The following is a 15047-nucleotide window of genomic DNA, read 5'->3' on the forward strand; positions in this document are numbered from 1 at the left end:
TGACCACATCAGTACGGCCATAATGAAATCCCTCAGCGGGAGATCTGAAATAACGAGGAGAGCACACCATGTGTGACTCAGGGCCATTTAAAACACTCCACGTGTTTAACTGACTTAATAAAATCAGGATCATGAGCGAGGCCATCGCTGTACCCGGGCACATGGAGGGAGGCTCACAACGAGAGGCCCCGGTCCTGCGCGGCCCGTCTCTCCCAGCCAGAGCTCCAGCAGCGGGGCCGGGCCCTCTCGCTGCTCCGCACCAGTCGCTGTCACCTCCCGCAGCCCCGGCGGGACGACTTCTCCCCTCACGGCGCGGCCGCCGTCCTCCGCGGACAGGCCTGGGGCCGCGCGCCTGCCACCTGCGGCGCTTCCGGTGCCCGCCGCTGGCGGGGCGTGCGGGAGGGAGCTGGCCCGCAGGTGTCCCTCAGCGCTTGACCCCTTGGCAGCTCGTCCCGGCGGCGCGGGGCGGGCGGGGAGGGGGTGTCCGGTCCCTCCGGAGGGAGCGGCAGGCGGCGGCCGGGGCCGTGCCGAGCGGTGGCGCGCGGGGCCCGCCCAGCGGGGCGCGTCACGGCGCGGCGGCGGCGCGCGGCAGGGCGGGGGCGGCGCCGGCCGCAGTCGGCACGGGGCAGCGAGCGGCGCGCGGGCTGCGCGCACCCCCCCCTCGCTCCCCCCCCCCTCCTCCTTCCCCCCCCCTTCTCTCCCGTCACATTGCCACGGAGGGAGCGAGCACCATGTGCCGGCCAGCGCTCGCCCGGCTGCTGCTCCTCCAGCTGCTGCTGCTGAAGCTGCACCTCGGCAAAGGTGGGTCTCCCTCAGCGCCCTCGCCTCGCCGCTCACGGGGAAGGGAGGGGGGGCGAGCGTCCCGCCTGCCCCGGGCACCCCGCTGGCCACGGCGCCCCGCGGGAGGGTTGGGACCGGCGGGGAGCCGGGCGCGCTCAGGGGTTGCGACCTGCGGGGGGGCCGGGCGCGCTCGTCAGCGGGCGAACGCAACCCGAGCGCCGGTGACAGGAGCTGCCACCTTTAATCCCTTGCTGAGGAGATTGTGCCTCCTCTCAGCAGCGCTGCACCGTGCCCGCAAAGCAGATTTGCTCCGTGTCCTCACCCCCCCGCCCTCAACTTTAGTTGGGTCACTTCCCTTTTCCCGGGACGGCGCCGGTGCCTCTTCCCCCCCCCCCCCCCCCCCGGCCTCCCGTGTCCCCAGGTAGCTGTGCGTTTTGTCCCGGTAACGGACGCGCGGGAGGTCCCAGCAGCGGTGTGCTTCACAATTTTTCTTTGTCTCTTGCATTTCGCGTTTAACCATCTTCTATTCCCAGGCTCCTTCCCCCCCCCCCGGCCTTTAAAACAATGCGGGGAAGCAGGGGAGCGGTGCCTTTTATCCCCGCACAAAGCGGCTTCGGGATCACCGCCGTCCTCCCGCGGAGGCGCGTCCCCCCCAGCCCCGCACCGAGCCGCTGTGCCCCGGCGAGCCCGGCCCCAAGCCCCAGCCTCCGGCCGGCGGCTCCCGGCGCCCTGCCCGGCTGATGGGCGGCCGGGGCCGGGCGGCGAGGCGGCCCCGGGATGCCCCCGCCGCGGGAGCGCGCCCCGCTGACCCAGGCGCGGCCCCGTGTCTCGCAGGCGCCGTCAAAGAGTGCGAGGAGGACCAGTTCCAGTGCCGGAACGAGCGGTGCATCCCCGCCATCTGGAAATGCGACGAGGACGACGACTGCTCGGATAACAGCGACGAGGCGGACTGCCGTGAGTGTCCGGGGCCGTGGGGCGGGGAGCCGGCGGCGGGGGCCCTCCCCGCGCCGAGCCGGGAAGGGCGCGCTTCCCAGCTGCGCTGCGCCTCTTTTTTTTTTTATGAATGAATGAATGAAGTCGCGCCGGCCCCGGCTCCTGCGCCGATTGGCTGCCGGGGGCAGCAGATCTGTGACGCGGCGGCGGGCTGAGCTCCCGCGCCGCGGGGCAGCGGCTCCTCGCCACCGGCCGCGCTGACTCGGGCAGGGACAGCCGGAGGGTAAGGCGGCAGCGTGAGGCAGGCGGGAGCGCTCACCTGCCCTCTCCCTGCCCGCCGTGAGGTTCCGCCCTCACCTCCAGCAGCGTTTCTGCTCGGAGCGTCTGTGGGGATCGGCGCAGTTTGTGTCCTCGGGGGAGCTGGGAGAGATGCGTAACCCCGGGGGAGGCCCTGCTCAGGGCCAGTGACAGGTGCTCATGTCAAACGCTGCTTACTCTTAAGCGTCCTCCAAGATGTGGGGTCGGTGCAAGTTTTGTGTTTAAATACACGTTTGCAGTCACGGTGAGGAAAAAGGAGATGAACAAGAAGCATGGCTTGGCAGTGTCAGCCATGTAACACCGACTGATTCCCTGGCAGTATAAGGGAAGAGAGAGCAAGGAGATCTGTACTTTCAGTCCTGAAAAGGTGGCAGTCTTGCCTTCTCTCGTGGTGTGGCCCTGGTGCACACAGGTGGCACCCAGTAAACTTTGTGTGGTTTACAGGGTTGTGCTGTTACTACCACTCTGTTATTTTGCTTACAGCTTCTGACAGCTTAGGAGAATTTGGCTCAACCATGGAGTGTAAGAAGCATCTGTAAAAGAAGTTGTGGAGCCTAAGTCTTAAAGAGAAGTATCTTTAATATGGAGTTTTAAGTTGCAAATATTCTAGCAAGTACCACATTTTTTGAATTATCTCTACAGAGGTACTAGACACTGTCAATTCAAGTCAGTAGACATTGAGTGTGCATCAGGTATAGTTCACTGAATGAACTCTTGAAAGTTCACAGAGCCAGGGGATGTATCAAGAAAAGAAGTGTCACTGGTTACATGTTACTGGTTACCTGATAAGCTTCACTGATAAGTCTGTGTCAGAGTGAAGTCTAAGCAGATTAGTTTAAGGAAAGCAGGGATTCCAAACCCTTGTTTGTGGGAAACGTCTTGGTGTTAAACATAACATTTATTTTTGGTGCTTTTGTATTCAGAGGACATGATAGGCTTTATATATGCCTAAGTTTACGATCTGGGGGTCTGGGGAGTTATTACACTATTAAGCATTACTTCATTCAGATATAGAAATGGTCTATGCAGGAATTATATTGGCACTAGTTAGACGCAAAATAGATTTGGAATGTTTGAAATTACAGAAGACTCAGGGAAACCATGGCTGACTGAGAACTAGCTTGGACTCGTGTGTAGTCATAACTAGGCAAGAGGTGTATGAGTTTCCAGAGAGACACTAATCTGTGGAAACGCCAGCAATCTTGGAGCAGGCTGGTAATGGTATTCTTGAAGCCTTCTATTTAAAAGTCCCTCTGTGTGCTGTTGTACAAAGGCTTGGAGAGCTGCAGGTGACCTATGGGCTGTGCTTTGGAATCTGCTGTTTCAGGGGTTGGGATTGTGGCTGGAATAGCATCTTGAGGAGATTCTGTGCCTTGCCCTCCACATTGAAGGGTAGTTTTGTAGCCTGAGCTCCTCGCCTAGCACAGGTGAGTGGGTCAGTATCTGGACTGCTTTTTTATCCTTCCCTTTTCCTTGTGATCCACCCTCTAAGCATTGTATCAGAAAAGACAGCGTAAAACAACATTCTCTTGAATATCACTTCTGTGTGAATTGTGCCGTGTTAGAACGGTTAAATAGATAATTGCATCTGATTTAGTTTTATTTCAGAGGATTTTTACAGTGATTTGGTTTGGTAAAAATATGATGGATAGATTGTGGTAGAATGGTGACTTTTTGAGATTTTGAAGAATTTTTGGATGTGGAGACATCAGGAAGAGTTCTTTGCTTTAATCTGAACTTGGCATTTATTATTGATTGGGGTGCATACTACAGAAATTACTCATGGACTTAATTTAGTTTGTATATATATTGACTTTGCAGTTGCTTCTCCAAGCAGTCTGAAAGACATGTAAATTGCATTTTTCACACGCATTTTTCTCACATTGTTCTGAACACTGTTTTCTTTTAAAAATGCACACTGCTTTTCAGCATATGTAATAGAGTTATACTCACTGAGTGAAAGAATATGTTCCATGTGTTTTTACTTCTAAATAGCACCTCTGTTATCACTGCTGTAATAAACAGATACTTATTTAAAAACTACTTTATAAACATATGCAATGGAAGAAACTGTTCTGGAAAACTCACCATGCTGGCGTGGTGATGGAGAGGGAGAAGAATACGTGGGTAGCCTGTGGGCAGTGAGTTCTGACATGGACCCTGCTAACCCCTGTAATTACTTGCTGATGCTTTTTTCCAGTGTTTGTAACATATTTGTAATAGCTCATTGCTGCTTGTGTATGTCCTCCCTTGTTGAAGAGACTGGATGGTCTTCATCTGGGTTAAGAACTGGTTTATGAAACAAGCTTGTCCTTGTGGTGGACCATCTATATGCACTGGAAGATTTTGTAACCAAGAGTATCTTAAATAGTTCTGGAAGGAGATAAATTTTCTGGCAGTACTCCCTCATGCTTCCTACTAGAAGCCATCTTTGTGTAAGACTGACATTGCTGGGGTTTTCTTGGGGATTTTTATTTGTTTCTTTTTTTTCCTCCCTTCCTCTAGAGCTTTGCTGGCATAATATTGGCTTTTTTAAAGGGGTTTTAGACTCTAAGGAGAGCGTCTCAGTAATCATCCTGTATTGTCTCCTTGAAATTTGCTTTCTGTTCAGTTATTCTTTTCTGTTGTGGTTGGTAGTTCAAGTTATCTGCCATAGGATTGCTGTGTGAGTTAATATGGCGAACAAAGGAACTGAAGCATGAAAAAGTAATTATCTCAGTTCTTACACAAATCAGATTACTCAGTACTGGTTTGTATGGTGTGTTAAGTTTATCCTAGGTTGCTCAATAACTTCCTTCTTATATATTATAGGGCCAAATTCTTTCTTGGTATGTGGCAGTTGATTTTAGAGGTTTTACTTGTGGGAAATTAATGAAATGAAAGGAATCCAGTTAGGTTTTCTTCTTTAAGAAAAAAAGGTAAAAAAGATGTTTAACACATTTTTTTTAACGTTAATTGATGTTGCTGATGAAGGCAGAATTTATGAGCTCTCTGGCCACACAGTTCATTTGTGATAGCAGGCAGCAGAGACTAGGTGCATGTTAGAGAAATGGGATTTGTTGCTCACGCTATTTGGATTATCATGCATTGGTTGTTTTTGCAACTGTTGTGTTTTCAGAAAGTTAGAGCATTTTAGGGGAAAGAAAAGAAAAAGGGAGTAGAGAAGTTCCTTGAAATGTTCCTGTGATCTATTAAAAGGAAACTAAGCTCCCAAGAGAAAAATAGTTAAAGTTAAGGTGTTTGGACTGCTGGGGAAATCAAGTCTTAAGCTCTGGAATTAGAAATTTTGGGCAGCTATTACAGAGTTTAAATCTCTGTAAGACTATTGACTCTGCTCTATGCAAAATTACTTGCTTGAGCTCAATCCAGTCTGTGTAGGCCTGACAAGACAAAAACCCAGTCCCAATTTACAGCTTGCACTGTCATGACCTGCAGTATATGTGATCCACACAATGAGGACAAGGCTCCAGGGCAGTTTTAAACATTATTTTTTAAAATGCATTTTATCCCTTCTCTGTACAAGCAAGTGAAGCTTTTTCTTCTTAAGGAACTCTGGAAAGTCAGGACTGAATTTTATAATTATTTCAGAAATGTTTGCAGATACGTAGTCATAAAGACTTTTCCTTAATGGTATAGCAGCAACATTGTAAAACACCAAAGCTATTTTTATAGTGGGAAAGATGTCCATTTTCTGAGGCACAGTGTTTTGGCAAAGGATCACTCCTCACTGAGATACTCAGAATGTGGGATACTGGATTTTGTTCTGTCACCCGCAGGATAGATGGATGCTGCAGGGCCAGGTCAGCCTCCGGGCCTGCAAGCTGTGTGCCCAGGGTGCCTGCTGCTGTGTGTCACTTGCCCACAATGGAAAATCCTAGAGACCTGCTTTGATGGGGGAGTGGCTTTTGGAGACTTTTTGCCCAGTTTTGCAAGTTTCTTCTGGCTTGCCACTGCAGCCAGCAGAAAGCAACGAAGAACTTGGAAATCACAGCCAGACACAATATATTTGACACAAAATAAGAGCTCTTAGTTTGATGGTTGTGTTTGATAGGATTTTATTTTTCTGCTGCAACTAGGGTTCACCTTATCTTAACCCAGACCTGAGAGTGGGTAGAGGAAAACGGAAGACCAGTGCTTAAATGTTTCACTGTTGATTAGTCCTTCAATGTGGCAAAGAGTATAGTTGCAAAAAGCAAGCAGTAGCTTAACCAGTTTCCTAAAATGAAACGCAAGCTTTAAGGCCACTTTAGCTTTGTAATACCTGCCTGCAGGGGGACACAGCCAAACGCAGAATTAGTATTTCTCTTTTAAAGCTCCATTTTCCATCTTTGTCTTGGGATCCTTTCTGTGCTGTGCTTTCTGGTGAGTATTGTTCATAGGGATATTTTATACTGGACAGGATTGAGGCTGCCTTAGGTATGAGATGCAGTCTGAAGGGAGTTACTGTTTCAGAGACTGTTCCTGCATGTGCAGAATTCGGGGTAAACACATGGCATCAGCAAACTTCCCCCTACTTTCCCTGCCTTGGGGCCACAGTATGTGACTGTACAGCTGAGACACGCTTCCCTTGCTATCGGGAGAAAGAAAGACTCCTGTTCTCCTGCTGGCTTTGTGCATAGAGAATCTACAGAGAGTTTGACTCCTGCTGCCTATGCCCAGGAGGCAGCCCGATATTCTCCTTGCTTTTCAGTTCAAATTACACTAAAGCTGGAATTTGGGAATGAAAATATATCAAAAGCCTATTTGAGAGCTAAAGTCTGGATCCTGTGAAGAGTTAAATATGGCTTCACTGGCTTTGAAATGCAGGAGTGTAATGGTGTGCCATGCTTGCAGGTTTTGGGACATGACAAAGTGAGACAGCAGGCAGTCACAATTGCCACATACATTCTATAACTTTTTTGTCCTCTGTTATCTGTTGCTCCAGTTTTTCTTCATGTTCAGTGTTGAGACAGCATTCTCTGTGCCGAGTGATAGCTGCATGTTACTCTGGAGATGCCAGTGTGTACACATCACCATGTAGAGAGTTTTAGGTTTCCTTAACATATGCATGGTCATATGCTCTTGATTATGTGAGTGATAGTTTAACTGAGTTGCGTGGCCAACTTGCATGCTCATCCCAAAACTGGAAGCACTGGGAAGGGTGGTGCAGAGAGGCTGGGCTTGTTTGCTTGCCTATGTGCCTGTTGCCTGCCTGTCCTGGTCTGTAATGTGTTTATGTGCAAGCTAGGCTCAAAACCAGTTTACTGATCTCTTGTGTTCCACAGTGAATATTGTTATTCGCTTATCTTCCTTTTTTCATGACATTCTTGTTGTCTGTTCTGAGAAACCTAAGTCACGTATTTTTTGAGTTTGTGTTATCTTCCCTGTGCTGAATCTTTTATAGAAAATTAAGCATTAAGCAGATGTGGGAAACATGCCCTTCTCCATTTCCCCATTTCCTGGCACATTCACTTCAGGAGTTTTATTATCTCTAGATACAAACTGCTTTCCAGGAGGTGGTGTTTTTCTATCACTCCTGTTCATGGTCTGGGAAAGAAAGAGAGAACTGAAATAGGATCACTGAAAAGATGCAAGAGGGAACTTGGGTGCATGGGATAGCCACTGGAAGCACTATGGCTACTGAGGGAAGAGAACTAGATTTATGGAGTGCTTCTGTGCTATAGCAAGAAAGCACGTGGGTTGTTACAGATACGGTTACAGGAACAAGCTGTGATCTGAAAAGCTTTCCTGAGGTCCAGGAGAATGGGAAGATTGAAAATAATGGTTAAGTTCCAGAAGGAAATTATGAAAGTGCAGTCAAAACCAACAGTGACTTGGTTTGTTTATCAAAGAGCTCAGAGCTCTCATTTCAGAGGATATAAACATATTCTACATTTTGAGCCAAGGTACGCAGACTTCATCCAGAGCATTTTAATATATGAAAAGAAAAAAAATAAAAGTCAGCATGGACCAGTTCTCTTTTGCCTGCACTGTTACAGACTCAGGATTAGCACAGGTTTGAGATGTGATTTCTTACTGGTTGATGTTAGAGTGGAAAATACTTAGGATAATTTAATATTAATCAGAAGTTGTTTGGAGATTAGTTCAAACTAACAAATTACAATTACGAGACTTGGAGGAACCAAGTGTAATGTGTTGGTGAATGCATTTATCTGACACACCTAGACTAAGAGATTGCCAGTGGTAGAAATAATGAATTTTCTTGACTCCATTGTCCACCTAAAGGACCATTAAACAGTCTGTAAGCCTGACAATTACTGGTTCTCTTAGCTGCTTCTAATAGAGCAGACACCCAGCTTTTGTTTCTGCTGGCTTTTTTAATGAGGCCAGCTTTTTTAATTCACGGGCAAATTTACCGTGTCTTTGGTGTGCCTCAGAGACTGTGATGTTGTTTGTGGTAGACCTGTTTTGATGTGAAGTTCTCCTGGTCCTTGTACTGTTGCTTCTCTGATGGCATTTTCCTCTACAACTATCCCATTTACCTTCAGTTTTTCCCTGCTAATTTCAAAGATGTTCCCAAAGCATGTTACTACTCAGCTCTGCTTTTCTGTGTCGTTACATGCCTTATAAAATGCTGTAAGATGTCAATTTTTCATTGTTTTGCCCAGAAAAACAAATCAGTACGCTGAGTTTGAGTGATGGGGATGAAGATCTGTGGTGCTGCTTGTTTTCTTACACAGTGGCAGTCCCTGGTAGAAAAGTAGACTGCTCTGCTTCCAGTGCAGATGGCTGGTTCTAGCCAAAGGGAAGCCTACGCTATTTTATGGTGCCTGTGCGGTAAGCGTTGAAAATGCTGAGTGTAGTTTTTCAAACTCCCCATTTCCTGTTAAAATTATTAATATTTAGATAGCCACAAGGGAAGGGAAGGGAGGTAAAAGGCCCTGTGATAAAATTAATGCAGATTTTCTGCTTTGTGAAAAAATCTGGCTGAAATACAAGAGATAACAAACTGATTAGACTTTAAAAGTTATAATAATGCTGTAAGCTAGTTGAGAAATAAAACTAAACCCATCCAAACCAAAATATTTTCAAAAGCCAGTTTTTAGCCTAAGAGAAACAAGAAGATTTTCAAAGTAGGGATGTGAGCTCCATCTCTGGTCTCTCAGGGTGAGATATACTCTGTGTCTTGTCCTAACAACGATGCCCTGGTAGACTGTGGTTCTGTTCCTGGCAAGGACTGTGACTTTTTCCCCAGAGCTGAGGCTGATCTGGCAGCCCTATGCCTTGCTCCTCATGAGGAGGTGAATAAATGGTGTTACAGGACTGGTGTCTGCAGGTGGGAGCTGGCCCCGAGTGATTCATGGTTGTACAAGTAGTCAGCAGCAGAGCCAAGAATAGAAATGAGGTCTCTTGCCTACCATTCCAGTGCTCAATATGCACAACCATATTGCTTACTGCAGAGGTACCTGTCGGACTAGTGGAAGTGATTCAATTTTTCCTCCAGGTTTCCTGGCGTTTTTGAGTCTAAGCTTAGGCCTGGCGGTCAGTTTAACCTTACAGTTAATGCCAAGAGCAAGTGCTAGAAACTGGTAGGGAACAGAATTTATAGTTGGCTTAGAGTAAGGCTAGTAGCCTTTGGGCTGCAGCCATGTAAAGTGAGCTTTATTGCCAATTTTTTTTCTTAGATGTTCTGTTTCTGATACATCAATATTATTTTTGCATTATTAATGTTTATTAAATGCTTGAGAGCATGTGTGGCATTGTACCAGGACCAGAGCAGTCAAGGACTCAGTTTCCATGGCAGCAGGAGCACAGTCCTGTACTTGCAGAACCAGAAGGGGTCTTTTTGGCAACTGCTCTCTCTGCTGTGATTACTTTTTCTTTTTAAAGATAGATCTATAATTTAAAATCTTAATTCATTAGTGTTGCAGAATCTTGTCCATCCTGGGTGAGAATTTTGCCTGCTGTAAGTTTATTTTTTCTGCATTTCTAGCTTGGTTTCTGTAGCTTCTGTAGGTGTGATTGCTTTATTTGCAAAACACTGAAAGAGGGGAACAAGAGTGTGTTTAAAATCCATTGAAATAGATGGAAATTTCTGCTTGGTTTTGGTTAAATTTGAAATGTTATGTTGTTGCAGATGTGTCTCCCTTTCAGAGTAGCTTATAGCATAGTTTTATCAATTAAAAAAAAAGAAAATTGTTGAAGAAACTAGTGTGTACAACTGACAGTAAACTCTTAACTACTTTTTCCTCATTTATATTTCCTCCGATTCCAGGTTTTAACTTTATTTTGTATTTTAACAGGCCTTGTTTCGTATTTTTGTCATACTTCCTTCCTGGAGACATAATGTGTAGTATGATGTACATTGAGGTGACGTTTTGCTTCATTTCAAAGGGTGGATTAAAATTTTCTTTTGATCCCAAGTCTTTGTTCCACTGTGCATTACCTGGCAGAGGTTTTCTGTCCATCTTTGCTTTCCGTGTATAAAGTTCATTTCTTTGGCTTTTTGTTTTTTTCTATTTTTGTTGATCTGGATGAGTAAGGTTGTAAGTATCTTTCCAGATGTTTTTCATTGGTCTCCTACGATACCAGCTGTTTGGCTTGCTGATTTAACAGTGATCATGTATCAGTAAATCTTGCTGGATTTGCTGGACCTACTCCATCCAGGTATGATGCTACTCTGTGTGATCCAGGGGGTAGTTATGAGCATAAATACCAGCAATAGCACGAGTAGTGAATATATTGAGAATAAGAATTTCGGATGTAAACTTACAACTGCTCCTGTAGACTCCTCATCCTGAATCATAATTGCATCTATGTCGTTACTTACAAACAGAGAGAAATGCCCCAGTTTCTTTGATAACATTTCCAGTTTCTTTGATAACAAATGTCAGTGTTGACTGATATAGGCCAAGAAATACACCTCCTGTCTCTGTAACTGAGTAGTTCTATTCTTGTTAGTGTAGTTGTGTCATTTGTCATTTGTCATCCAGTGGCTGGTTAGCAGTTTAGCTTTCTATAAATCTTCACCATACAAGTGGACTAAATATTATCTTTCGGATGTGAAAATGGGTGCTTAGAGAAGTTATCCTTTGCCCAAGGCTGTAGAGTGATTCAGCAACTCATTGTGAACATTAGTGACTCATGAAGAATGTTCCCCACTTCTTGTTTTCTCTTCCATTATCGCATTGTTTTACACAGATAATCATGTTCCTTGGATTAAATGACTGCTCAAGGGCTTAGCCTTTGCCTTTGTCGTATACAGTTTGTAAACTATTCAGAAAAATCCCAGTGTCGAGATAACTGTATCAAAATTTTAGTGTTGGGTCAAGTGCAAGAAATATTTCAAATGGATCACTTCTTGTATTTAGTGTCAAAGACACAAAATACAGGTGTATTTGAAAGCAAGGAACATGGTATTTGTTTTGCTTTTCAAAATGGGCTTCTTTCTTTTTGTATATTCTAACATATCCTAAAGAATACTGGAGTGCAGCCTGTGTCTGGACACACATCACTGCAGCCACGTCTTCAGCTGGCCAAAAGTCCCAGTTTTGAGACTGCACCACAACAGGTTTTTCTCATTGCTAAAAAAGCTCTTTCCACTTCATGTGGGGACGCTGTCTCTCCAGACCTCCTTTACCTCCATGCCCACACCTTGCTGTTATCTGATCACTAACTGCTGAAGTACTTTATCACTAGTGCACCCTTGCCTTGACAAATTAATTTTAACATATCCTTGACTGGCAAGAACCAAGATGACTGGGAGAGTTTAATTTGCTATTATGTATTTTATTGCTGCCTCTCTTTTCCTTCTTCCTTTCTTGTGTAAAACAATAAAGATACAATTTAGATTTCACAACTGTTAAGTTGGCGCAACAATATTCATTTATGCTAGCCTGATAAGTAGGGTGGCATCCTTACCTTGGTGGCAAAACCAGGTAGCATTTAAATTAGCTGGGTGCTACTGGTTGATCCCATTGGGCTTGTTATACAATTTAGAAGGGGTAGCCTGTATGGGCACAGTTATTCGGTGGGTGATAAATAATGAGTTTTAAAGGGAAGCTCTCTGCCAGGATCACATTGGTGTATTGAAATTACATGCTTTACTTCAAGGAATAGCTCTTTGCTGGGTGATTTCTGTTCCCCTTTACACAAGAGTTCTTTAACACAGAATTTTGTCCTATTTTTTATAAAATAATGTGTTATGTATGTGTGCCCAAGGTGCCAGTGCATGTTGATCCCCGAAGTTAAATAAGGATTAAGGAACTGTGTTGACAGGTGCTGAAAAGAATCCCATCCGTCCAGTCGTCCAGTTCTTGACTGGAGGGACTCTGATCATGGCATGGCACTTCAGAGCGTGAGCATGGAGCATGGGAGAAATCCTGGGGCCTGTGGTATGAATCCAGGCATCCTCTTCTAGAGGGAAAGGATAAATAATGCAGTTAATTTTTCTTCATGGTTGTGGATGAGTATGTGCCTGAGCAATGTGGAGCCTTTCCCAGGCTTGCACGCAGCATCTCACTGCCCTGCTAGAATCCTTCAAGTCCTTCCGCATGAGTTTAGCCATTAATTCTCATGGCCCAGTTTCGCAGAGTGCCTGTCTTCAACAGCAGTGCACAAAGCCTTTAACACCTTCTCTCACTCGGGCACTGACAGAGACTCTGCAAAGCTTGGCTGAGAGCAGCAGGCGTTTCTTCACATTTGATTATGCACACAATCATGTGAATGCTGCCAACCTTATTTTGTGCGAATACTTGTAGAAAGGATTAATAGCTCCTGCACAAATGCTGTACGTCAGCTGGCTAGAAGCTGCTGAGTTCACCATGCCTAGATCTATTTAGTTCATTTATGGTATTTTTAAACTTTGAGACTGAAATCCAGGTTGAGGCTGCTAGGAGACATTGCTGGAGAGACTGGAGCTTCACACCTGCCTACTGTTGACTCCAATTCAGTTCAGGGCAGTTGTGCACCAAATTGTTGGGCATACTGTGAAGTGTATTGGCAGACAATAACCAGAAGACATGTGTTCGCTGAACAAAAGCCATCATCTGTCACTGAGCAGTTCTGATCCTCCAGCTTTCAAGGTCAGGAATGAGATATTCAGCACCATGGAAAATGTTGCATTTGTGCAGTGAGAGTCAGATTTGTGCTAGGGTTTATAGGGTCTTTGGCTTACAGGACTGTTGCCCTGGCAGCTTCGTCTCTGCCCACTTAGCACGCTGTAGGAGTGTTTCACGAAAACTTGAAACCAAAATATCCTTTTAGGAGACTGGGTTTTTTGCCTTCCTTCTCTGTGCAAGCTGGATAGCTGTCAGTGGGTTGTCCATAATAGTAAGGGTTCAGCAGTGATCTTTGTTACTAACAGGTTCCTTTTCTGTACCGTGTTGTGCAGACTTCATTATCATATCACAGGGTTAATTTTAGAATGCAAAAAAGATGCTTCTCTGGCAGTGAAAACCACAGAGGGGGAGGAAAGCAGTCAAGTACAGGACCTAATTTGCCCCCTTCCTACAAGATTTTTTTTTTTTCTTTCTGTGGAGGAGTGTGAGTTTGAATGTGGCATAGAAACATATTTGATGACTGGTTTAGGGCAGAATCTTGCTGTATCATTTTGAATAAGGTTTTCTCCCTGGTACTTGTTTTTACTGAAGTCTTGTGGGATTAGGTTTCGTGAGGGAAAGAACAAGCCTGATGAGACCTAGAACAACAAACTGAAGTTCCCTAAAGCTTTTCTTTAAAAGTTATGGCCATTTTTTGGGACTGTGGCACACATGAAAGCTGATGCCACCTCTCCATGAGCTGGTCAGGGTGAATTTCTTGTAGACAAAGCTTTTTGGTGCATCAGCATGACCTTTAACATAGAAAAAGGGCATGTGTAAATGTCATTTTTCTACAGTAATCAGTTGGGATTATCTGTTAATGTGTTGGGTTTTCTTCTCTGCTTTTGTAATAGCAGAGATTTTTAGAGCAGTTTGACGTATAAGTATGCTGCAGGTTTCACTGTCTTAATTGGATAAAATCTCATCAGTAGATTGGAAGGAGAAGAATCATACCTGTGAGTGCTCTGTGTGTGTGAGAGACAATTACATTTCTCATTGGATATGAACTGAAAGATTGAGGATCTCATTTGATTCTGAAGTGTTAGAAATCAAAATATTAAATGATGAGTATCTCGGGATTTGGGGAAGATATTTGCTGTGCGTTCTGACCTAATTGTTACATTTGGTGGAATTTCATTATTACTTTAATCTATGGACAGTGCCATTCCCTGATGTTGAAATTCAAAGAAACATCTTGTCTGTGTGGCTCAGCCTGATCTTGCTGCTGCAGAAGTCTCTGAGGAAATGCTGATCTGTTATTTCAGATTGCTGAGTAACAACTTGTCCCTGTAGCTTCATAGCACAGGCCTGACCTTCTCCGTGCTTGCGTAGCTCTCTTGAGATTGACATCTCCTAGCTGGAAAAACTGTGGGCCCAGAAGGGCTGAAAGGAGATGGGTTTGTGTGGTCTGTGAAGTTCTGCTGAGAGAAATGTCCTACAAAAAAAATGAGAGAGAATGAAGAAGATGAGAGAAAAATGCCCCAAGAGAAATGGGCCTACAAAAAATCAAGGTCCAATCCTGGTCCCCGTGATGTGTGCTTTGTAATGGTACAGATTGAAGTGGTTTCTGCAGTACTGCAGATGGGAATAATGGTGTGCAGGAAGAAGAGCAGGCTTGCTGGGGAGATACCATGTTTGATGACTACTTGATCACAGTCAAGTTGTCAGTTCCCACCTAGTTATGTGCAGAGTAAACTTGATGAGGGGGGCAGCAATTTCTGGGCTTTTACCGCTTTTAGCTCCAAGTGAGGATTAATTCCTCTGTAATTCCATTTTGGAAAAGAAAGTACAGTTTCATTCCATTCCTGATCTCATGCATCCCCCAGGTAATTGTTGTGTGAGGACTTGCCATAGGTGAGCCATGAAAATAGAAACCATCCATATTTTAGTGACTATTTGGTCTGTATGTAGTAACTCTTTTGCCTGTGTTCTCCAGCGTCCTGTTGAAGGGAAGATCAATCACACGCGTGTTTTAGT

General features: G+C 45.2%; 2 protein-coding genes across 2 annotated transcripts in view; both read left to right on the top strand.

The window, feature by feature from the left end:
• Nucleotides 1–7751, top strand: part of YIPF1 (Yip1 domain family member 1) — a 370444-nt gene extending 362693 nt beyond the window's left edge. Inside the window, exon 11 of the mRNA XM_074832000.1 lies at nt 7739–7751. The gene's annotated coding sequence lies outside the window, so the exon portion shown is untranslated. The remainder of the gene's footprint in view (nt 1–7738) is intronic.
• The window catches only part of LRP8 (LDL receptor related protein 8), a 192524-nt gene continuing 178158 nt past the window's right edge, over nt 682–15047 (top strand). The window contains exons 1-2 of the mRNA XM_074831993.1: nt 682–801; nt 1615–1734. Of these exons, the coding sequence (XP_074688094.1) occupies nt 732–801; nt 1615–1734 (190 nt within the window). The 5' untranslated portion in view covers nt 682–731. The remainder of the gene's footprint in view (nt 802–1614; nt 1735–15047) is intronic.

Source organism: Strix aluco, chromosome 8 (assembly GCF_031877795.1).
Source record: "Strix aluco isolate bStrAlu1 chromosome 8, bStrAlu1.hap1, whole genome shotgun sequence".
NCBI classification, from domain to species: Eukaryota; Metazoa; Chordata; class Aves; order Strigiformes; family Strigidae; genus Strix; species Strix aluco.